At 44.6% G+C, this 25,157-nt stretch overlaps 1 protein-coding gene across 10 annotated transcripts in view; it reads left to right on the top strand.

The window, feature by feature from the left end:
• The window catches only part of ebf3b (EBF transcription factor 3b), a 69,069-nt gene that overhangs the window by 15,576 nt on the left and 28,336 nt on the right, over nucleotides 1–25,157 (top strand). For all 10 annotated transcript variants that reach the window (XM_065959396.1, XM_065959399.1, XM_065959400.1 and 7 more), the window contains exon 7: nucleotides 24,201–24,282. In XM_065959396.1, coding sequence (XP_065815468.1) covers nucleotides 24,201–24,282 — 82 coding nt within the window. The remainder of the gene's footprint in view (nucleotides 1–24,200; nucleotides 24,283–25,157) is intronic.

Genomic DNA, 25,157 nt, shown 5'->3' with positions numbered 1-25,157 from the left:
TGATCTATCAGCGGCAGCAGCAGACATGCAGACAGAATGGCAGCTACTGCAGCTAAACAGAGTGAGATAGATAGGCAGAAGTCTCTCATACGTAACACCAGGAGCTTTAAGAAGACAGCCCTGAATGTTATGGATGCTTGACATTGACCTCTCATACAGAGATGGCGTATTTATCAAGGTTGTAGGACAATAGTGTATTTGCTTTTAAATTATTTAGTTCACTAGGTGAGATACTACTTTCCTCTTGTAACACTTGCCACTTTTGTAAGATAACAACAATCTTGTTCTCTGCTTTCTTTTGTTGCTTCTTGTTAGATGTTTCCTACAATGCTTAGAATTCAGGTGATCATATTTTGAACACTGTCAGTCCTATCAAGTCGAATCAGCCTGAAAAAAAAAAAAGAGGAAAGGATGAAAAGCTCTGAAGCTTACATTTTTCTGGAAGAGAAATATTTGTGTACAGATAGGCCTGTCATTCTGTGAAACAACATTCATGATTCTTTTATTGGTGCTCAACCATCAACCCCCTCTCTTCCTCTGTGGAAAAAAGGGCTAGTCTACAAAGTGGCTTTTTGCCGTTTGAGAGAAGTAAACTTCATCAGGTCGACGGCGAGGTGTGCTTCACATGTCACTCAGTCGAGCTCTCTCCTAATGAAATGCTGCATACAGATTTCTGCCTGCGGGCTCGGGGGGATAAGACCGTGGTAACAGAATGAAACAAACCCCTTCCCATTCCCTTCACTCACACACATATACACACACACATACACACACACAAACACGTGCACATTCAAGAAAAAAAAAAAACACAAACACACATTCATACAGCTGTACACACACCCACACACGCACACACACTCTTGCTGGAGAGCATCCATGTGAGGAGATCCAAATCTGCAATTTATTCAAATATTGATATTTCTACTTGTCAGGAGAAAGGTGCCTTGAAATTTCCTCTGAGTACTCCTGTCAAAAAAATAGCAGGAAATATGTCAGATAATTCATAAATGGAGTTCAGCGCTGCAAAGTCAGTAGGGAACAGCAAAAAATATATATGCTTGTCAATGAAGAATAGGAGCAATATTACAGAGCCTGCTGCTCATTCTTCCATCATGTCAAGCAAACAGCTTTTGCAGGCCCATAAGTGTTCGTTTCAGTCTGTGTGTGTATTTGTGTATGTCCGTGTATATTTGTATATGTCCCCGTGTATGTACATGTCTCTGTATATTTATGCATGTGAATGTGTGTGTGTTCTTTGGCTATGTTGTGACTCCTACTTAGATGTGTTTGTTATCTTTTTCCATCAAGACACCCTATTTCCCATCCTGGAGCAGCCAATGGGAATGTGTCCTTTTTTTTTTTTTTTGCCGAGGTCCGTAACCGGACGCTGGCCTCCATGTGGTTTGAATTAGGGCCCCCGAAACTGTGAAGGACGCCTCGAATGACGTGAGGCACTTGCAGACCAAATTCCATTCTGCTGAATGTTGGAGAAACAAGTTCTCCGGAATCCTCCGAGATTTTTGGGCTCTGGCCCTGCAGCGATTAAAACAGGGCGGAAACCAATAACTCAATGAATCATGGGGCAACGTCCCATGAAATCTCTCACTGCTCTGTCACACCCACATGCAAACCCGAATCAACTCAAACTACGCTGATTAGTCGTCTTTCCAAAGTGAGAAAAAAAAAGGAGAAATGGCACTTTAGTCTTTTTTTCTTTTCTCCTGTTTATTGAGCAGAACTTTCTCCACTCACTCCGCTGCTTCCTCCCTCTGTTAGTTACCTCCAGTTTGACAAAGTGTGGGCTTCCTGATGATGCATCGCTTGACCATGTTGTGCCAAAGCGAGACAGAATAGGACTCCACATATCTCCGGCGGTCATGTGATGCCATAGTTCATAGCAGTTGATGAGATGCAGTTTGGCACAGCTTGGGACCCATCTGGGAGATGCAGATACGCAGACAGGAGAAGTATTTTACAGCAATGCATCTGCGCGCTTGAAGAGCTATTTAGCATATGCTGCTATACGAGAGAATGTGCTCGGCTGTTGCCAGCTGCAGATTAGTCTTCATTTCTCAAAAAACCGACAGAACAGCTGATCCATAGCCATAGAGGGCTAGCAATGAGCAAAATATTGTTTTATGCTAATGTGGTGTGTTATTTAATATTCAGTTTAATTACTTCTCGATGAGCTGAGTTATTTTGGTAAAATAATACAGAATAACAAGTCTTTCCAGTCTTTCTTGTATGAACAATACCAGTGTCAAGCAGAGCAGTAATGCTGCTGCCAGCACTGGCCAGTTTGTTTCTGTTTGCTCCAGCAGAAGTCAAAGCCCATGCTTCTGCTCTAACTCAAGTGGCTGATATGTTAGGCCATCTAGGGCATGGCAGGCGGTTGACAGTCCATGCAGCCTGTCTACCCACAGGACATCTCCACATAGTGTGTCCACAGCAGGGCCAGCGCTGTCATCTGGGCCCACTATGGACCAGTGCTCTGCTGACAGTGAGAGGGTAAACGTTTACCACCTCAATCCCCCATTAACTCGGTGAAGGCGCTTCGATCCTCTGTGAAAATAATGATATTGATTGGAGCTTGGCTCTACAAACGAAATGGTTGCAACTAAAAGAGGGATGGGCCCTTGCATTAGAATATGGGATTTTCGAGGATAAAAGAGTGTTTGGATCTTGTTATATTTTTCCTCTCCTCCATCTCCCTCCAGCTTCCATCCCCCCCCCCACCTCCTCCTTGTCTCCTTTCTTTCTGCATTTTTATGTGTGTGCATGTAGTGTGAGAGCCGGCGTGTCTCCTAAGATTACCCTCCGCTATCCCTGCAATCAAACAACAAATGACAACATCATTGCTCAGGCCTTTCAAAATACGACACAAAAAAGTGTGTTGTAGCTACATTAACTTGCAACAACCCCCTAATAGACCCTTGTGGGTTTTGTATCTCTGCCTCTCTCTCTCCCTCTCTCTCCCTCTCTCTCTCTCCTCTCTCTTCTCTCTGCTAGGCTGTCACATATCCACAACCTCCCACCCTACCCCCCCCCCCCCCCCCCAACCCCCCCCTCACAGTGCGAGCCTCCGAGCCTCGGTGGAGATCAGGAGCTCCCTGTCGGAGGTGCTTTGTCACGTAGCCCAGGGAGCGTGGAACTCACCCAGAGCTGTTGAACAAACACAAGCACAGGGGCTGTCAATAGCAGCTCCGCAAACTAATTGCCTGTCAAATGAACCACCCTCGTTAAGCTGCCCTCACACACACACACACACACACACACAAACACACACACGTGCGTGAACTGTGACATTTCTACGCACTCACACCCCGCTCACAGAGCCGATTTGATTCAAAGAGTAGTGATACCTTGTTAGAAGAAAAGACTTACGAATGGCACTTCACTGTTTGCCGTCTTGTTTCTACAATCGTTACCGGCGTGTGTGGTGCAGTCACCGTAAGATTGCCATTTTGTTATTATTAAGGGGAACACAGCTTTGTATAGAATAGCTGATGTAATCTAAACAGATCCCACACAGCCTACACTCTATCAGCTGGTGTAATATTTCACTTTTAAAAACCACTCATTAGATGGTAGCAGAGCTCCATACGCCAAATGCTATTGTTTTTGTGTTTGTTTTGCTGTTTTTTTTTCCTGTAGTCATTAGGCGGTAGCAGTGGAGTGCCCAGCGCCTTGTCTGGGTGCCTGTAACAGTGCTGTCGGATTGACACAGCTGGGGAGAGCAGCTTGAGGCTGCACGCTCAGGAATACACAGGGGTGTTCAAAGCCCCTCTCTGAATCCTGATCAGAGCGCTGCCCCGGCCAACTGATGGCCTATTAAATATACATGCGCAGAGGTCAGAGCTGGAGGTCCCAGCTTCCTCCCAGCCATGTGCACTTAAGCGGAAGGGCTGGGCAACAATAAAACCTCCTCTCGCTCCAGCGAGCTCTCCCCTGACACCCTCACCTCCAGTGTGTACGTCAAGTACAGTGCTCACCTAGTGCTATATTACAACCGCCTTTGTGAAAAGGCCAAATGATGCATTTTTTACATGGTTATTATATATTTATATTCAATAACACCAAGGACCACTCTTGTGTCTGTCTGTCTCCTGTGTTTTTTTTTTTTTTTTTTGTCGCTGATAAATAGCCGTGCTCAACACAAGCGAACACAGAGTTTGAAGTGGGTCCACATCCCTGGGCTTTGTAGTTTACCACAGACTGAGACAAGGAGGTAGAGGGAAGAGCCCCATAATGGCCAGTCATGATTAACATATTCAGAGTGACACTCTCTCTGTGTTCGTTCGTTAAGCCCGGTCTGTCTGACTAATGAAGTGGAGCGGCAGTTTATCAATTAACCCAGCACTGAGCCATTCGTGCTGGGGATGAGGCTCGAGCTGGGTGTCACGGTGATCCAGTTTGGTGCCCTTTAACCTCTGCGGGTGTCCAACAAGGCAGGACCGTGTGACAATGACAGCAAGACACACAAACCCACCACTGGAGATCCACTAAACAGGATTTGTGCCTGCTGCTTGTCGGCGAAATGCGGAGAAAGGGTGCGGATTGATTGGGTAATAGGATCATGGAAAAAAAAGATCTCTACAAACTAACATTGGGGGTTTTCAGCATTCTCAGACTCGGCATAGATCATAGCAAACAACTTAGTGCTGTCTCTATTAAAACAAGCCCTCCCTTGCCATTATCTTTCCCCCCACTGCTCCTTCCTCCATTTCACATTGTTTGTGTTCATTAAGACATGGGCGACCTGCCTTATCCACACATCAGACCCGGCTCTCAAGAGTAATTGCGATGGTCTCTCAGAGGATAATGTGGTTTAAACTCAGTATAGCCTGTCTATTAGGAGAGACATGATGGCAACCACAAATAATAAAGAACTATTTATTCCTCTCTCTGTGACGCTAACTAGGTAACATATCAAACCGGCACCGCTAAGGGTCTCTCTTACTGTCAGATATGGCACCCTTCATCCATTCCCAATGGTCCTCGCCTCGACATCCCTGCTCTTCATTTTCTACATGAGCCTGGTCATAAATGCACACACACCTCATATATATTTGATAGTTAATATTTATCCCCGCTAGGGAAGTGCACTTTACATGTGGTAACATACGATTACCTGCAATTCTTATAGCAAAGAAACAAAATCGATATGGATATATAATTCATGACGGAGGGGCTATCAGTTTTTATGGCTCTCTATCCAGGCTCATTAAAGTTTTATCGTAATTGACTGCAAGCAAGAGTTTTTAAGGCATGTTTCTCCCTCACTTTCTACCTTTAATAATTAAGTAAAGTTTAATTGGTTGTATTTTGAAGCACCTAGTGTATGATAGGAGTCTCCCAAATTCAGATCCATGAATTATAGAGTGCTATGTTATGCATTAACCTGTCAGTTTGTTCATTTGTTAAGGCAGAAAAGTATGGTCCCAACCCCCTCAAATCACACCCAGAAATGGAATAACTGGCCAGGCCCTTCAAAAAATGCCTTTTTATGTCTTTCATTGCTGTGTTAATGTAGTGACATGATGCTGTCACTCAGAGTGCTCCCATCAACCGCCGGCCCTGAATCGACTCCGCTGATTGGTGGTCAACTTGTTCTCTTGAAGGGAGATTGACAGACGGAAAATTGCACTCTCAGATTTCACCCTTCATTCGTTGCAGTTGTTCTTCCACTCGTCAACTCTCCGCCATGCCTGAGACAGACAGAGGCTTTATCCATTAGCTGCTGGCTTGGCGGGTGGGTGGGCAGATTGAGGCGGGATGGAGGAGGAGGAGATGGGGGTAGGAAGACAATCCTACATTTGAGCACTCTGAGGGAAAATCAATCATGTCATCATAAGTGAGAAGTATGGATGAATTTCATCAGCTGGTTCCTGTCCTGTTCACGCCGCTGGCTTTTCTGACTGGCCTGTCCTCCTGATTGGCATCCTCAATGACCCTTAAATCCGAAAAGGGGAGACAATTTTGAAAACAGTGTAATAAGAGAAATCGGACAGTAGTTTCAGGGTCACACTTTTCCCACTTCCCCCGCTGCTTCACTGTGGGAAACCTCCAGTGGTTTCTCTTGACAAAGTGGTAATAGATTTACCATATGATTTTGTGCCAAACCAGCATTAGGGTCGTTTTGTAAGAAAATGTTTCTCAACTATTTCCCGTCCACAGTCGATATGATGAAGTGTTATAAAGGGCAGCAGCACTCTGCCACTGAACATTTATTTTGTAATTTCCCCCCCCCATCATCTCACAAGGTCACCGATGAGCACTAAAAGCATCATAGGTATAGGGTGTGAAGCAATCAAAAATGGATGAAAGTGAAGACATGGAAATCACAGATGAGAAATTGACAGCCGTTTACAGCCTTGTTGTCGATGTGAGTGACAGAGCGAGGGAGAAAGTGAGAGGAGGGAGAAAGGCAGAGTTAAAGTGGTGATAAATTTAATGGAAAAATCAAATACAAAACAAATTCATTCCTCTAAACTTGATGCTTCAGTCGTTCTTTTCTTGGCCTGTTGCTAAGCCTTAGAATAAACTGTCACTCCTTATCGATCGCATCTGAATTGTTACCGAGATTTCTGAAAAGTAGTCTTGACACACACCCTGCAGAATAGTAATCTTGGGAGATGAGAACATCCAGACTGAACAGCTAACACCCCTGACTTAAAATAAAGGAGGCTTTTCTTTTCTGCCTTTTTCAAATCCAACTTAATACACTTTGCAGAATTGCAAATTCAGTGATAAATATGTTACCGTAAAAGATGTACCACTGCTGGTTTTTAATGACTTTGCTGGTTACTGTGGACGATTGATATGTTATCATGGGGAATGTTTATTTATATATATATATATATATATATATATATATATATATATATATATATAACAGCGACTGAGCATGAAATGTTTGTACACGATTTGTTTGTCATTCGTGATGAAGATGACATGATCAAAAAATCAATTCCCTTCACGTTTGATTTCCAGTGAGCTCTTAAATGACTGCTGTCGACTTCCAGAGCCCACTGAAATTCATGTATCATGGTATGGTTCATTATATTCCGATGGTGTATTAATTATGGCTATAGATAGAGAGCTCTGCTGTGAGCGCTAGCCTGGCTGCTGTGTGCCAGAGGGAGCTAGCCTGAGGAGGAAAGCTCTGCTTGTATCCACTCATCCCTCAGCTGACAGGCCTGCTCCAGGAGAAAAGGATTTCTCCGGATTGAGTGCCATTTTCTCTTCTTTAACAAGGAAATTAGTGTGTAAAGGAGATCTGTCAGGATAAAGTGCAGCTTGACTGCTGCCGCCCTCCCCTCCTCTCTGTCTTTCTTTCCCGCCCTTCCCTCCCTTCCCCGTCCTGTAACTCACTCTCTCTCTCTCTCTCTCTCTCTCTCTCTCTCTCTCCACCTCTCTTTTTGCTATCTGCCTCCCCTCTTTCTCTCCCTTCTCCCCCACTCAATGGCTCCCTCAGGGGATCTTCCTTGAGCATTAGCAGAACACATCCAATGTCCCAGCTACATGATTTCATGATATGATTTGTACCGGGGATTTGCAATAATCCGCAAATAAAGTTGAAAGTGAATGACTCTCAATAAGAGACGCAGACAAGCGAAACCGAACCTTTTAAGATTTTCTTTATCTTTAATGGCATGAAAAATGAATTTGTTTTGCATTAGATCACAACAATTTAGCGACGGCCTGAGTATGTTGTTTTGTCTTTGGCTTTTATGATCGTGATTAATTCCTGCACAGGAACCTCGGTGATATACATAATGCATCATTGGCTCATTTAAATGTTCAGTTCCTCTGCAGTTGCAGAGAGCTTGGTAGCTCATTACACATTGTGCCCATGTGTGCCTGCATGGGAGTTGGAGTGCGCAAGCCATACTCACTTGTAGTCAAAGATACAGTATGTGCTGCTTTAGCAGGATGTCATGAATTGACTATGCGATTTATCTCAGGTGTCTCCTCTGCCTCTTCAGCTTCATTCGCCTCATGTTAGTCCCTTTATTTTGTCTCAGGAACTCTCACCTGCAGTAGATAGACAAGCTTTAGCCCCACTGTTACATTTTTAATAAGTCTGCTTCAAAGGTGTCGGGTTAGAAAAAAAAAAAATCAAAACATCCTGGGTTAATTTGAAATGTACTCTGCATCTGTGATGGGAAACAGCCTCACAGGTAAGTAAGGGAGACAATTAGGGAATATCCGTAAGTGCAGGAGCTGCATACTAAAAAACGCAAATCACTATTTCCCCATCTGGCCCCTACTGTGCCGAGAACTGCAGCTGAGGTCCGATTTCACCCGTCAATCACCGCCGCCTCGCTGTGGGGTGTGTGTCCTGGTGAGAGAGCCTACCCCCAAGTCATTAGCACACACAGTCAAACAGTAGTGAGAACTGCCCCGCGCCGCTCTGCTCTGCACCACGGTTTAAATATCCCCAGCCTGTGACAGGATCAGTTTAGCGATCTGTAGGATTGATCTCCTCTTTAAAGTTTTGCCTGAGGCGACTCTAATTGGGAACGAGGCTGCCTCCCACTCCCCTCACTCCCTTAACTGTCAGTCTTGGCTTTGTTTACTGAGGACATGCCCAAACCTATTTACTCAATAATGAGGAGACGTGGTGGGGATGCTGCTGATCACATCGAGGCCCCCAGCGGGACTTCTGCATGCTGGGAAGGGCGGGAACATCATTTTAGACTTTCTGAGCTGCTGAAAGTTAGCCTACACAGGCGCTATAATGTTGCATATATTTTCCCTCCTTGTTTCCTTGACTTGAAGAGCACTTGTCTACCTCTGGGAATTTGTTGTTTTTCCTCTGTCATAACATGCAGTTAGCTAAAATAGAACAACAATCAAAAGACACAAGTGGCATAATTTTACACTTGTGCAATGCCCTCCGTATGATCTATGCCATCCAGGAAGAATAAAAGGCAGACTGAATGCCCTCTCCAAACATGTGAGGTATCTGCAAAGCCTTGTTGTGGAGTGGACTATTCATGACTGGAGTGCTTGGGCCTTTTGGAGCCGTTTGCTCGGATTCTTACTCTCGTTTAGGTTTGTTTTCATTCGCATTGACTGACAAAGCCTTTGGTGTGGAAAGCGCGGCAATAGAGTCCATTGATGCCCATTGGGATTATGAATGATGAAGTGGAGAAGCTGCTGCTATCAGAGGGACACAACACTGCTCTTAATAGAAAAGCATTTAGAAAGGCAGCAGGGAGGAGGAGGTGGTGGTGCTGGTGCTGGGGGCTCTCTGACACTCGACTGATAAGAGGCAGCTCTTCAGAGGTGATTGTGTGTACAATGAAACACGCTGATGGGGATACAATGACACACATGTTGCGTCTGACAGGCAGTGATTTAGACGTGCAGGGGAAAAAAAACTGGACCACACAACATAGCGAAGTGATGGGTTCTTGTTACGCCACCAGTGCATGTTTGTACTTATTGGTGTAATTTGCCGGGGGAAATGCATTGTCATACTCATATCCAGCCAGCACAGATTGTAAGAGTGACATGAGGAGGCAGAGAGAGGAGTCAGTAGTGTGGTGGCACAGGGAGTGAAAGAGAGATATGCAGAGAGGCAGAGCTGTCAGTTTGAGGAATGAGCCTGATAAGAGGAAGGGACTCGGCAGATGGGCAGAAGAAACCGGCAGCACACTTCTCAATTAAACATGTAAATACCAAAAGCAGGCAGCGATGGAGATGAGAAAGTTAAATAAACACAGCAACCGTGCTGTGATTACAAGCTGAAAACACCACCACCTTTGCCACTTTTTTTTTTTATTTATTTTTTTTAAGTTTCTACAACTGCATTGAACTCTTTAATCCAGGTAAACCTCTGCTTTGGCATATTACGCATTTTTCCATCCTCCTATCATCTCCTGCGGTTAAATGGAGTCATGCAGAGGGACTTTCTTTGAGAAGTTGCACGCCCACCGGGATCTCTTGATATAGATCTAATTGAGCTATTCATCCATTCACTTTGTCCTTTGTTATCCATTTTAGTACTTTTCTAATAATTGTTGTCCATCATTTTTACATACAAGCCCCCCAATCCCTTGCCTCCCCCGCCTCCCCCCTACCACATGCACCCAGCTGTGAGCAACAGGGAGCATCTTAAATACTTCTGTAGGCAGTGTCCCTGACATTAATAACAATGAGCTTGGCATAACCACAGTACATTTCTTAGGCAAGATTCACAGTTTGACATTCAGCCCAGATGCTATCTGTGGAGCCTCAGTGTTTAAGAGCGCAGAGAAGACAGACATCTGTCACTTGTTACCTTTGAAGTGAATAAGAGCGGGACGCGGAAAAACACAGCGGACAAAAGGCCATTCTGACCACAGACCCTCAGTGTTTACAAACGGAAAGAGAGAGTGACAGGAGAAACTTAAGATGAATGGATCACCGCTGTTGATCTCTCCTCCTCATTCCATGTGCTAAGTTATTCTGTGGCTGCTACCCCAGTAGGGGGGGCGAAGGGAAACAGGAAGTTGAGAGAGGCAAGCAGAATGCCTCAAGGACTCTGGAGGAGCAGAGCGCCGCAGCCTGCATGGGAAAAAAAAAAAAAAAACTTACTGTACACTTCTCTAACCCGAGGTACCAAACATTACAAATGTGAACATAATCCACATTTTAATGAGTGGATGACGCTATATTAAGGCAATATTTGCAATAGTGTTGTTGTCGTGTTGAAATAGCAAGCTCTATTGCATTAGCTGTTGTTTGAGTAGATTTCGGGTGAGTGCAAAGAAGTTTATTTTGATATAATTATTAGAACAATGGCTGTGTTCATTTATCTTCTGTCATGTCTCCTCAGACCTGCTTCTATTTCAGGTTGCACGTCAAGTGAGAGCAGCTATATCTGGCTGGCAATTAAGCTGGTCCTGCCTCCCCTTGATGCTTGATTAGTCCGATTGATGGAGGAGGCCATATGTGGCGGTGTCAAAACTTGGCAGCCAAGCTCCATCCTCTCAAATGAGAGGCAGGCAATAAAGAGGCAGGCTGCCCAGAGTGGGTGCACGTATGCGAGGCCTGCAGCGCCACCATTTTTGCCCCCGCCCTGATATGTAGCATTTTCTCTGGGGGTCTTTGGGGGGGGGGGGGGGGAGCCACTGACCGCTCCAGCCAAGTTCTTGTCCGGGCAGAGGTGGCCACCGGCGAGGGGTGTCACTGTACCGAGCCCTCTGGGGCACCAGCTCCAGGCAAGGCGCTGAGGGGGTGTGTGCGGGGGTGTGTGTGTGTGGAGTGGTAGATGGGGGGGGGGGGGGGGGGGGGGGGTTGGGAGGTTTAGAAAGCTGAAAGATATGGCCCCCTTCCCAATCTCGCTCGGAGACAACAAAAAGGGAATGCTTGAGAAGGGGAAGCAGCGGGAGGAGAGCACAAAGACAAAGGCGCGGGCAAGGTCAGTCTAGCTAATGGGCCTGAGCCGTAGGCTGCCTGGGGCTAGGCACACTTCTGTTCTCTCTCACACACTGGGCCTTCAAAGACCCTTCAGTCCAGCCCTCTCCTTCTTTCCTCTCTTCCTCCATCTCTTCCACTCCTCTTCGACTCAGTTCACCACTTCCACCGGTGACACTTCATCCCTTCAAAAGGTTCAGCACAGGTGCCTTTAAAAACAAACTTAAAAATAACAAAAATTCTCCCAAATCCTGTCTTCCGTCCGTGGCATCAACAATTGTGATTGAGATGAGGGGATTTTCTCCAAGCAGAAACGATTCCAAAATGACAGCGTAGATATTTTCTCTCTTTAGCTAAGCGACACTTCCGGTTTATCTGCGGTCACCAAGCGTCATTAGGTCCAAGGTGGGTCCCTGGAAGTGCTAAGAGGAACTGTTGGAAACGAGGAGGAGGTGGAGTGTTGTTGTCAGGTTGGCTGGCTGGCGTTGCTTGGCTCCACTCGAGGGCTCCTTTAATGTGCAGCGGAGTAGAATAAGTGAGTGGCTGTGGGCACCAGCTGAGCTCACTCTCGTCTTCGCCTGGTAGCTGAGGGGTGAGCCGCTGCCACCTGACACTGGGCACACGGCTCAGGGCTCCTCTTGGCAACGTGGCACAGCACACATGTCCCCTCATTTGGATGGAGATTCAGACACAACACACAAAAGCTTTACCCCCCCGGCCCTCCTCCTCCTCCCTCCCTCACTCACTCAGTCTCTCTTTTTTTCCCCCTCCTGTTTTTTTTTTCTCCCCTTCCTTTAGATTTTGACGGCATCATAATAATCTGGGTATCTTCTTGATCATGCCCCATGTTTTTTTTTCCCCCTCTTTTCTTCCTCATCTTCTCGGAGACGAGTTTGAAATTGCCTGCGTCAGGACTTTGCTAATTAAAGTCATACTTTCAAAAATGCCATAATAACTGTTAATTAGCTTGATGCTATTTTCAGCATAATTTGCTAATTAGTGGAAAACCTGTACAGCGTTTCTCTCTAATTACAGTATGGCTCCGCACGGCGCATCTGTGCCTTGACTCCAAATGATACCATTACAAAGTCCCGTATTACGCATTCTCTCAAAACAGTTAATTGCCTCCACAGATAGTGAGATACTTCAGTCAGCTGATTTTTATGGTAATAAATGGACAGGCACAGACACAAACCTCCCTGCTTCATGTTTATGAAATATGAAAAAGGAAAAACAACCTCCTTATGAGATGCATGGCGTTAGTTTGGAATATAATCTGGCTGACTCTGTGATGATTTTGTGTGCTGATGCGTTGAGTTGCCGAGACTTTTAATGAACTTTGATGTATTCTATGTTATAACCCTATAAGCATGCAGGGCGTGTAATTGTAATTAAAAGCAAAAGATGTAGACAGTAACCTTATCAAAAGGTAAAGTTCGAATGGATTGCACTTTCAAAGGTGGTCGCCATGTAAATACATGTAGCAACATAATGTGGGCCATGCATCAGCTTATCACCGAGAATGTAACCATCCTTGTCGCCCCGCCACTTATTTTCATGTAGTCTTGCAAGGGGGAGAGAGAGAATTATGGACATGACCATAGGTTGACCCTGATACATGTGTACACTCGACACAAATTATGACTCATTAAGTGTGTTGAGGTGCGTGATTGGCATGATCTCTGACCCCGGGACGTCAGCTGTGCCCATCCTCCGCTCTGCCCCGCTTTTGACAGCCACCAGTCTGACAGGGCTAGCATCGGCGCCGGCTAATTAATGCACCACTTCAGAGACCCTTTCATTTATGGCTTCTGAAAGGCATTATTAAATTAATTAAACCACCAAGAGTTAGTCATTATGAAATCAGGAGGTTTACATGGATGACAGCGTTTATGAATTAAACATCCCCAAAGTTCCTCGCAGGAGATACCCCGAGCTGCGTGTGGGTACCTAGCACGACAGATGTTTGCCCCCCCCCCCCACACCCCCCCTTCCTCCTCCCTTCCCCAAGCTAACCTGTATTGCAAGCGATTTAGGTCTCATTTGGGGGTTTGAAAACTGAAAGCAGGAGAGAAAGAGGTTCAGGATAGCTAATGAGCAGAGAAAGAGAGGGGAAAAGGAGGTCACTCGCTCTGTTCATCTGTAGACAGTGCAGATGGTTCTGTTTTATACAATACAACAATGGCGTACATCAATTTGTTGATCGTTAATAGATAGCTACTCTCAGAAGACTTGCAGACTGGGATCAGTTGTCTGTGGGTTTTAGCTGAGAACTCTACATTTATAGCCTGGAAACATTTAGCAAAGCTGTGTGCTGTTTTTAACTCATCATGTGATGTGAAAACTACAAATGGTTCACGAGATAAATCCCATAAACTTGGGCTTAGCTGGAGAGCAGAGGGCAGAGATGAGTAGCTCACTCAGGAGCCTTGACGATAGACTTCTTTTCATCTGCGGACTGAGATTCACAGATTATCTCAAGAGGCTCTCTATCTCTGTCCTCATCTCTATTTCTCTTTTTCTGTTTCTCCACCCTCCCTCTCTCGCCCCTCGATTCAGGAAGTTTGCCAGCTCCTGTCTTTGTTTACAATGCCAAGGGAAAATGTCAGAGCCGTTGAGAAAAATATCCTTAGAATCTTTTTTTTCATCTTCTTAATCTAACAGTTTACTGAACTTGATAAGTGTCCTATCAACATGCTAATCAAATTACTTCGGAACCAAAATTGACAGTTTTCATTAATTATACAAGATTATTCTAATTGCAATTCAAATTTATTCATTCCGAACAGAAGGTATTCAGTAATATTTTACAAAATTTGCATATTAAATGGAGGGAGTTGTGCATTATGCATGGTAATGTATGCAGAGTTTCTTATTTTTAACTTCACGGCCATATGTGGTGTCGTTGTAGGAGCAGGTGAAAAGTCTAAGTGTGTTTAATTTGCTTGACAAACATTCGGCTGGAGCTTGTCAAGGGGAGTATTGTGAATGCCAATCTTTATTCCCTCTTTATTGATTACCCCAAACTCTAAACATCTGGAGGTAAATGGCACTGAGAGAGATGAAGTGAATCATGGGATTAGTACCTTCAATGGCTGAATCACTATCAATTACTTCAATAGCATAATTCAAGTGTACCGCATAAAAGCTACAGTACCTTGGTTTGAGCCAGGATTAATATTGCAATTTAACGTAACAATGGAGGCATGGGAATGATATGGATGGCGTCCAAAATTTTCACATTGATGTCATACAGCTAATGCCGTTATCTAAATACCGAATGTATTTAATTCCTAATTTAGGCTTTGTTTGTAAAATGAAAAGGCTGAATGCATTAGGCACATGTTTTAAAAGGTAATGGATTCTGTGAGTAAAACAACCTTATTTATTCACTGAGACGCAAAACCCCCAATTTGCTCTTTGTTTTTATTTCCTAGAGCGGGCAGTGAAGTGCAAACAGCTTACTGGGAAGCTGTTTACTACTGTATATGACAAAGGCTGGGCGTGCATGCGTGTGCGTGCGTGTACAAGTGTGCGTATGTGTGTGTTTATGGGGAAGGGGGCTGCTCTTCCAGCTCCACAGGCAAGGTCTTGTGTTGTAATGTAAGCGTAATAATTATCAAACAGCATCAGGGGCTCTGGGTACGGGCTTTAACAGGGGGAGAGCATGTTTGATATGTAGAATCAGCCCATAGTGCATCCATAGAGGGTGACTAAATCGCACGGTTCATGGATCACATTAGTATTGCTCTGCATCCACACTCGCACTATAGGTGATTTCCATTTAGACACACATTTCCACATGAAGATAAATATGACTTGAATCGTAATTTCCCTGAAGTAAATATAATACAAATACAACATAATACAGTGTCAGGCCAGGCAGGCTAATAGATTACTAGCGTGTTTTCCATTTGTATGGTAAGTGGTGAACCTGGGTGGTGGTCTGGTGAGTAACAAATTGAATGTTTAATCCATCTCAGTGCAGATTGAGGGTATCAGAAAGATCGGTAGTCGTATGAGTTCTCTTGTGACTGCTAGTATATGAGATGTTTTTACTCTTCAGGGGTTTGGGGAATGTTGTTGGATTAACAAGAGGTGCAAAGTGGTAGATAAATGCAATTTCTTATCTTTTCTCGAGTCGTCTATTATTTTTCAAATAGGTATTTGGATTTGACGTGCTGTATTTCCAGTCACTGAGTGGTGTAATCTCTGACGTTGGATTAAGAACAACTGTTTCAGTTAGGTACTCACATACTTGAGTGTATATTTATACGGTACATTTGAAATAATAAAGCTTTTGGCAAATTTGCAAGCGATTATACGCGCTTAATTACGTTGTTTCAAATTCTTTTAGGGGCTTCTCTCTTCTATGCATTTTCATAATACTATAAATGGAAGATCATTGTGTAGAAACCATGACAAATATGCAAAAGATATGCTTCCTTAATGTATCCAAACATTCTCTGAGCACATATTTAATTCTTTAATAAATGTTTGCGCTGGCATTTTGGCGAAGCAAGATTAGCGTCAACAGCACAGCATCTCATATAAAGTATGACAAATTGATATTTTTATATAGCGTAATCTGTTTACTATGATGTTTGTGCGAGGAATTATTACAAACTAATTAAAGAAATCACTTTGATATAATTAGTCAGATTTCAGGAAGCTCATTAGTAGTAATTTGCATGAAAAATAAGCCCTGTAGTGGTGCTTAGACCCAACTATTCGATCTGTGTTTTATCTGGTTACACATCAACCCCCATTGTTTGTTGTTTGAGGCGCTCTGAAGTGGCCCACAATATTTTCAGTCCTTGCCCTGAGAAGCGGTGGGGTATCTTTTAACAAATTCCTCCCCTAAAGCAAGTCAACCTGTATGTGGAAGCAGACACACGCCTCTGTGTACATAAGGCAGGAGGAGTGAGAGGCAAAACACTGTCTATTTATCTGTCAGGTTCCTGACAAAGAACTGAGCTGACAAGTCAGGGTTTCCCTCCGCAGAGCAGGGGGGCTTTGTTCACCGTACTTACATGCCCAGTCTATGCCCAGAGACTCATGTTATTTGCAAATCACATTCTTTGAAAACTCACAAACGGGGCGAGACATGCCACGCTATGGGTTTGTCAGCTGCCTTCACAACAGCTAGCTGTATCGCTAACAGCGTGCGGTTCGGTAAGGAAGCAGCTTTCTCTTAGCATTTGCCTTGCTGTCACTTTTTCCAACACATGCGATGTGTGTCTTCATGCTTGGGGTCTCTCCTCCCTCAGAGGGTTGCCATCTTCCCTTTGGACTGACAAATAAAACGCCCACACTCCCGCTGAAAATAAAAAAAGAGGGGGGAAAAAAAGACACTCCTGGAATTACATCATTCTCTGCTGAAGCAAATCTTCCAGAAATGGATTTATGTATATTATACCCACATAATAAGATAAAAATAATGATTTCAATCAAAAAAAGTTTTTTTAAATGCTTTTTTTTTTTCTACAGCACCCCTGTCTTTGGCAGGGGGACTATAAATGCTGGTACAAAAACAGGACCTGTTTATTCTCTATACCCTTTTCCCACCATGGACGAAATCCTTCCCTAAACATCCGGACAGAGGAGCACTTGTGTGGCGCTGATGTCACAGACCTACCTGGCCTCCCTCTCACAAAAGCTAAGGTATCATTAGCTTGGTCTACACAATGGCCATTCAACCAAGCCACTGCGCTCCTCAGGACTTGGGAACAATGTTATTTTTTGTCTCAGAATTATAAAGACAGAGTTTTGCAGGAAACCTGACAGACAAAACCCTTTAGAGGTAAATGCTCCAGGCGGCTTTTGGGTTTAATCTTTTCCCATTAGCATTTTGTCCCCCCCCCCCCTTCCCTCTTGCTCACACACAAAGACCATATTTACAGGGTCAAAAGTAAAGGCTGTGAGTCTCTGGAGACTGCTTTTTGCAAAGATCTGCACTAAGTATTGACAACACTTTGAACTTTTATATTGAATTCCTGCTAATATATTTAAAATGGACTGTTGAATAGTTTTATTGAAATAGAAACATGTGTTGTGTTGGAAAACCTTCCCCCCCCCCACAAAATAACACAAAAAAGCTTGAACATGCTTGTTCACTCCTAAACCAATATCGCTAAAAATCCAACATGCAGGCATATTAAAAATGATTAACCCACAATGCAGTGCTTTATATAATATAACAGCTATATTGTCAACAATACAACTGCCATGCTAAGGGTTCATATTTGCTACCTTTGTGTATGTGTTGGGGTATATGTGTGCTTACGTGTGTGCGTGTGCACACATTCACTCATGCTTGTGTGTGCATGTGTGTGTATGTGTGTGTGACTCCATGTGTGTGATTCATTCCAGGGCAGTTTTAGTCCTTATAAAATATTCATTTTGGTTGTGCAGGGCCCTGTAATTGCCATCTCTCACCCTGAATTATTTATACCTCGCACAGACTGACAAAGCTTTGCCATACGGCCCCAGATGAATCAGAAAGCAGCCATCTCTGCTGCCAACAGCACTGGGCTTTCACACAAATATGGCAGCCACGTCTCTCTGCCTGGCCTCTCTTAATTTGACATTTTCTTTTTCCCCCTGCCTTTGTCCTAGGTGCACAGAAAGGTTACCTGTTAGCTTTAAGCACCGACCCTCTCACTGTCTTTCTGTCTCTATCCCCCCTGCCTACATGACAGTCCACAGTGGGTGTTTTTTTTTCTTCTGAGGACGCGTTAATGTGGCTGCGATGTCAAAGTGGCTGCCTCATGTTTTATGATGACTGACCAGTCCTGACAGCCACTTTAGATATATGTATTATACATTAGTAATAATATGATGTAGAAATAAGCTTGCACACTTTTGAGCATGCATGGATAGATGGCAAATCCACCAACTCACCAACCTTTATGTAACACTGGACACACACACACACACACACGCATGCAAATAGGCCCCCACTGGTCCTGCAGGATCCAGCATGGCTGTGGGTAAACGGTCAAAGCCCCCCTGCTGGCCTCGTCTGTACAGCTGCGTTGCTCTGTGTGCCGCCTGGGTCTGATCACTCCGAGGTGCCACAGCAGAGAGACGGCGCTGTATGGCTCTCATTGTAGACCAGCTCTGGAGCATTCCAGAAGCCCCCATCCAACACCCTAAATACTACTATTCACCCAGGCCAGCTCCTCCAACATATGCTTATCTTCCATCTCACTGGAGCAAGGAGGTGCTGACTGGTATTTCCTCAAGGCCTCGAGCTTTGACACTGACCAGTAATCAAAACTCCCCATTTCTCCTCCTGCGCAAATATAACCTGGAGATACCTCTGTGGTGTCCAGCTGGTGTGCTGAGTAAATATTCCTACATTGTTAATGGTTCGTTTTTGATAAGTCAGCAACCTCATGGCTGTCGGACTCATTATGAGTAATCAGCATCATACTGTTTTTATGGTGATTCAATATTTCTGAGTCCCAGTGGGGATTTAGATGATCTTGGCTCTATGGCAGCAACCAGTGTTTGATTCACTTTTACAATAGAGCCACGCAAGACAAAACAACGCAGAATTATTTATGTTTTGCGTCTTATTATATTGTGTTCAAAGTCGTGGTGGAGAAAAGGGCGAATTCAGAGTAAAACAAAGAACAGCGTGCAACAGTACACAGCCTCAGCAGTATCTTGATGTGCGGGGAAGGGAGAGGCAGAGAGAAAGCTCGGGGCTAAACATGCAGTATGTGGCTGGCTGGAGCTAAAAGCTGCATAAAGCACACAGCCTTAGTCCACTGTTAGCAAGTGATGGATAGTTAGCAGGAGCTCCGAGTCTTCGTCTAATCTGTTACAGTAAACCTGTGCCAAAGCCTGAAGGGAATCAGTGGGGGCCCTGCAAGGAGTGGGTTTGACGTGGAACCATTTGTGAAGACGAGCGATTCTCTTAAGTAAGAAACTAACAGTGTCCAGAGAGAGAGAGAGCGAGAGCTGGAAGGAGAGAGCAAGTAAGACAAGAGGTGAGGAGAATGAGTGAGAGTATGAGGGAGTGAGAAAAGGAGGAAGAGATACCATAATGAGTCCTGTAGCCATGGAGCAAATGAAGAGGGATTGACAGAGTGAGGGATCCTCAAGTGAAATAATGTCAATGCCACTCTGCCCATTAGAGAGAAAGGGGGGGATGGAGGAGAGAGGGTAAAGAGGGATGAATGGAGGGAACACGACTACATGTGAGGGTGCAGGGGAAGCACATAAATTATTTGTGACACCCACGCAACACACAATCAAACACAGTGCACTAACAAAATATGAAATATGAAACAACAAAACAAACTGACAATAGCAGCTGGGGAAAAAAAAAATAAAACAAATGAAAACAAAAAAAAATATATAAAGGCCTTGGAAATACCCCATAAATTCTCCGAGACGTGAACAACAATAATCACAGTGACATCTGCCTCGCTGCTCTCGGAGGAGATGGGCCGAAGCCGAGAGTGGAAGGGGTTAATCTCCCAAACCCAATAAGGTTGTATAGTGAGGCACTTGTTCCCTGATAAAGAAGTGATAGGATCTGTGGGTCCGGTCCCTGGGCGCTTGTACAGGGGTAGAGCAAATATTGTTAATGTGCTGTGGTTTACTTCGGCTAAGGCGAGAAAAACAGCTCTGCTTGACGAGAGAAGACAGCAGCGAACCAGGATACGACAAAACGCAGCACAAGCTCGGCTCAGCTCAGCTCGGCCTCCCGGGGACTTATCCGGCATGAATATATATTCCACTCAGTTGCATAAATAAGTGTTGGGGTGAGATTAAGATCTATAAGTGTCTCTATTTCTCGTTTTACCTGCTCTGCCTTGTCACAACAGGGATCTGAATGCAGTTCAGTGGAGTGCCTAATAACTGGAGCAGTAGGTAGGGCAAGGCAGGAGGCTTGACATTAAGACCCTGGCGTTTTGGAAATCCGATACGCTATTGACCCGTGTACTACTATCTCAGCGTAGAGATCTGGTGTCAGCAGATTGTAGTCTGGTGTTGGGAGCCGTTTCTTACAGGGCTCCTGTAACAGGGGCCCATTGAGTCTGGGAGGCAGCTGGGGCCTGATGGGCTGGAGCTGGGTGGTGATCGATACTCACAGCCCCGCAACGGATGACCTCACTGTCATGGCTGCCGGCTGTGGACACTGCATGCTAGTCATTAGTGCCGGGGCACCAATCAGGAGCTTAGAGTTGTCAATACCTGACTCTAACAGATACTGTGGCCATCTGTCAGTGTATTGTGTAACAAATACAGGGAGGCTCTTATACACAATGAGAACAAGGTGTACTATTGAAGGAAAGTAACATACTTTCATTTTCAGAATTCACGAAAGCAGCGGGAGAAAAAGGATTTCAAATAGCTCAGGGTGAACTTTTTTCCATGTCATTAAAAATAATACAAATGTGAAAATGAATGGATTAAAAAGAATGAATGGGAACTGTCTCCCACTGTGGATGCAGCCGTCTTAATAATACAGCATTATCCTTATTTGCCCTCTTCACTCAAATCAAAGGGACGGACATTTATGCATGAGTGACATCAACCCTGCAATTAAGTTGGCCATTTGAATGAGAGAAGGCCTTCCTCACCTCGCCTGTTTGTTTTTTTTCCTCTCTCTCTCCTCTCTTTTTTTCCCTATTCCCCTCACTGTTTGATGATGGGAGAGGGTGAGCTAGAATTAGGGCGCTGGGTCTTCCTTTGAGTGTCAGCCTAAAATGATCAGAGTAAAGATAAGAGGGTCTAGCAGCCCTCAAATCAGTCAAAGTGCCAAAGTCGGCCTTTTTCTCCTCAATTACCGGGTCTGTGAAGCCAGGGAGTGGAAGGCGCCGAGCCTGCTGCATTACTAAAGAGACAATCTATTTCCCCTTTGACCAGAGGGAGAGAAATCATTATGGCATGATTAGTAGCTTCGGCAGTGGGCGAGCATGGAGGTACTACAGGAGAGTCGTATTAATTGCCTCAGACCGAGGCATGAGCGGGAATTGTTTTAACGTTGATTTGTGGACCAGTATGACTGGCTGTCGGAGATAAAAGCCGATGTCAGGTCTTAGTTATACTGGCAGACTTCGGGCAGAGAGAGAGGGTTGATGTCAAAATGAGCTTCCATAGCCGCCCTGGAAGTCTTTCTCTATATGCCTGTCGATGTCTTCCTCTTTGTCTTTCTTCACACTTCATAGTTTTCCTTTACGCCTCCCACTATCCCTCCCTCTGCTCCCCCCCCCCCCCCCCCCCCCTCTCCCCTCAGATGGACTCCACCCCACCCCTTCCCACATGCACTCCCTTTCTCTCCCTCTCTCTCCTCCAACTGATAGCTGCCTCGGCCGATTATTTCATCCAGTGCGGTCCACTGAGAGCCTCCTCTCCCGGCTTTGGAAGAGCTTTAATTAGCCATGTTAATATCCCCTTCATTGGCCTTAATATCACTCAACACCTTCCTCCATCTCAGCGGCCACCAGGGTCCCCCTGTCCTGTCAGAACAGCTGATTATTGAGAAGGATAGCTTTAATCAAACCTAATTGCAGTTCATTCTTTCTCTCTATCCCCCTTTGCCCTCCATTGCCAACATCTAATGGCAGCGACGACTTGATATCCCATTAAAAAACAATTAAACAAGCTCCTTTTGTCTCCGTGCGTGCCAAAACACCAGCACAAACTTCTGTAGATATTTAAGAAGTAAAAGAGAGAGAGAGGGGCCTTGTCTTAATTGCTCTCCTTTTCACCAAGGACCAATTTGCGCTGCGCTCATGGAGAATCTTAACCAACTCAAATGTAATGGATGCTATAGCACTGCTTCTGCTGTGGACTATGAAAATTAAGCTTATCTTTTTAGCTGAGAAATTGTGCTTAATTGCCTTCATAACAGTAAACATAAAGGAGCTACTTTATGATAGCGTGGGCACTCCATTTCTTGTGTTTATTGTTTCTTAACTTTTGCTTTCGCCGGAGAAGAAACAGTATGTGAGAGCATTAAAGTATCCAAGAAAAGAGACTAGACTAACTCTGAAAGTAATGCGTTTATTTTATGAAGTCAACGCATTGCCTAGGAAATGTATTCTATCTCTCGGGCCGACATAAATTGTCTACCAACAGGGGGATGCACGCACATGCACACACACACACACATATAGGTGTGCAGAAGTGTGAGCGCGCACTGCGAACTCACACACTGGCTTTACCCAATCTGTATGAGAGGCGACAGACAAATAAAAGTCGTATTTCAGGTCTGCTTTCCGCAGATGTCTGCTGCTCTACATTATGACTCTTTGGGGAAATAAAAACAGGGTCAGGGAATTAGAGTACATAATGGTCATTTTGATGATCAGCCAACAGATGCAACCCGAAAACACAGCGAACACAATCAAGCGAAATGCACTAATGACAAGTCAGGTTTTTTATGGCCTCGCCACACACCGACAGGCAATCAGCATTCTGGCATGGGTTAAAACGTCTTTTATTGATGTCCAAGCCAAAGCTCCTTGGATGTGGAGTGAAAATATTTTCTCACCTCTCCTCTCCCTCCAGGGCCCTCAGTAGAGCACAAGGTACAGGAGTCTATCGAAGAACGCTTCTAAATGACCAGTGCATGTGTTAATGTGGCCAGGGTTAGAAGGGTCATTTCAGACTCTGATTTATGGCCTGGCCGGGATCCCACTGGGCGAGCGAGAAGTCTTAAGTGTTGTGAAAGCGTCCTCGCAGGCCACACAAGCCACTGTATTTAGCTGAATGAAATGGCCGTGCAATCTATGGTGCAATCTATGGTAATCCGATGAGCCGCTGTGAATCTGTGAGCAGAGGTAGTATTACAATAGAAACCGCAGTATTGCATATAGTAATGCAATGTGATGAAAAAATAAATATCATGGTGCGGTATTTATAATGAATCAGAGAAAGCAAAGGCGCAATCAGTCATGATTCTGTGGGGAGAATTTGCAAAAACAACAAGTCAATTTCATTGTTTGTTCTGTGTGGTCCGAGATTTTACACAATGCACATTTGAGCCACTTTCTCTCCCTGGCCTCGTTGTTAGTCTTCCTCTCTTGTAGCTGTTTTACGTATTGGATGTTCTCAATACGGTGCTTTATCAATAAATTCTGAGAGATTCATCCCAGAGAAAACAAGAAATGAAGGCAGCTCACAAACTAACCAAGCCCAGATCTCACTCAGACGTGACATTTGTTCAGAGACGATTAGCCAGGTTGTAATTTGTGGCATAATTGCCTCACCCACCCACAAGTGCATGGGTGTGTGTATGCGTTATGCTTGTGCGTGTGTGTCTGTGTGTGTGTGTGTGGCATACTGTGGTCCCAGGAGTGTCCGCCTAATTGCCTGACAGGACTATAAGTTTTGTGGCGCGCTCTCACCTTGTTAGGTCCTTTATCCCTGATGCTCTTCAAACAAGACCTGGTCACAGGTGGGCCTCATTTGCTTCCCTATTGAACAGGAGAACTTTAATTGCACAGGGGGTGTCCTGGGATTAAAGAGGTGGGTGGAATATCAAGTGACTTCCTGTATGTTAGTGGCAGATGGGTGTTGGGAAAGACCTGTGAACTCAGGTGAGCGGAGGAGATGACAAAGAGAGTGATGCTCTTGATTTTGAGCCGATGATAAATACGATGACTTCCCAAACAAAGAACGCATCACACTCGTTTCTGACTGACTGGATGAATGGATCAGATGTGAGAGTGTTTGATAATCTCACCTTAAATATTCCACCACTTTGTCATTTATCTTCAAAGGTGTAATTTATCCCTTTTCTTCCGTTTTGTCTTCTTTTTCAGATTCTTCCTAAAGTTCTTTCTCAAGTGCAATCAGAACTGTCTGAAGAATGCAGGGAATCCGAGAGACATGCGCAGATTCCAGGTGACTGAAAATCTATTTTACACATTCGCTCTGTCTATTTCTGCCTCTCACTGTCTCTCTTTCTTTTTGCAGACACACACAGGTGTTACAAAAGCACAGCTACACCACACTAAGTCACATCGACAGACCCTCATATACGAACACGATTCTATTATTGGCACTGAAGGAGGCAAAAACGAGTGCAGAGAAGAAAAAAAAAAAAAGAGAGAGTGAGGGATTTTGTGTCCTGTGCGCTCTGGACAGAATATTTATTAGGAAATACCATCTGACACAAATAAGGATAGAGGATTTAAGAGTGCCATCAATTGTGTTCCTGACAGCTTTCTGAGCTTCAGCGCAGAGGGGAGGACGATCCAACCACATGTAACAACAGTGTTAACTCAGGATCTGTCTGGCAGCGGAAACGCATACTTTCTTATACACACATATGCGCAGGCACGCACACACACACACACTCAACATTTGGATGCATGCCTGTAAATGCTAGGAGCGCATATATTTGCTTTCTCTACATCCCTCTCCTGTTCTTACCCACATATGCATACACTTAAACTCACACATATGCAGCTCTCTGTTTAGCCAATGAAAACCATCTTAAGCCATCTGAAAACCATCATTATTGCGGGCTGACAAAACGCTACAATTTACACTAAAAGGACATGACTGTTGAGCACTTTTTTCTACTGCTTCTTTAACCCCCTTGCTTCTAATGTGTCAGCTAGTTGAGCCTTGAAATTATTGACACCCCCCCCCCCTCCCCTCTCTAGCTGATCCATTTATCCAACCATCCATCCATTCTACCCCGACAGTTTCACCACAAGCAGCCCACTAGGTCAAGGTGAGAGAGTGAGAGTTTAGCGTGATTTGTCCTATCA

Source organism: Labrus bergylta, chromosome 10 (assembly GCF_963930695.1).
Source record: "Labrus bergylta chromosome 10, fLabBer1.1, whole genome shotgun sequence".
Lineage (NCBI taxonomy): Eukaryota > Metazoa > Chordata > Actinopteri > Labriformes > Labridae > Labrus > Labrus bergylta.
Note: the sequence above shows the minus strand (reverse complement) of the source record. Positions and strands in the feature narration are given on the sequence as shown.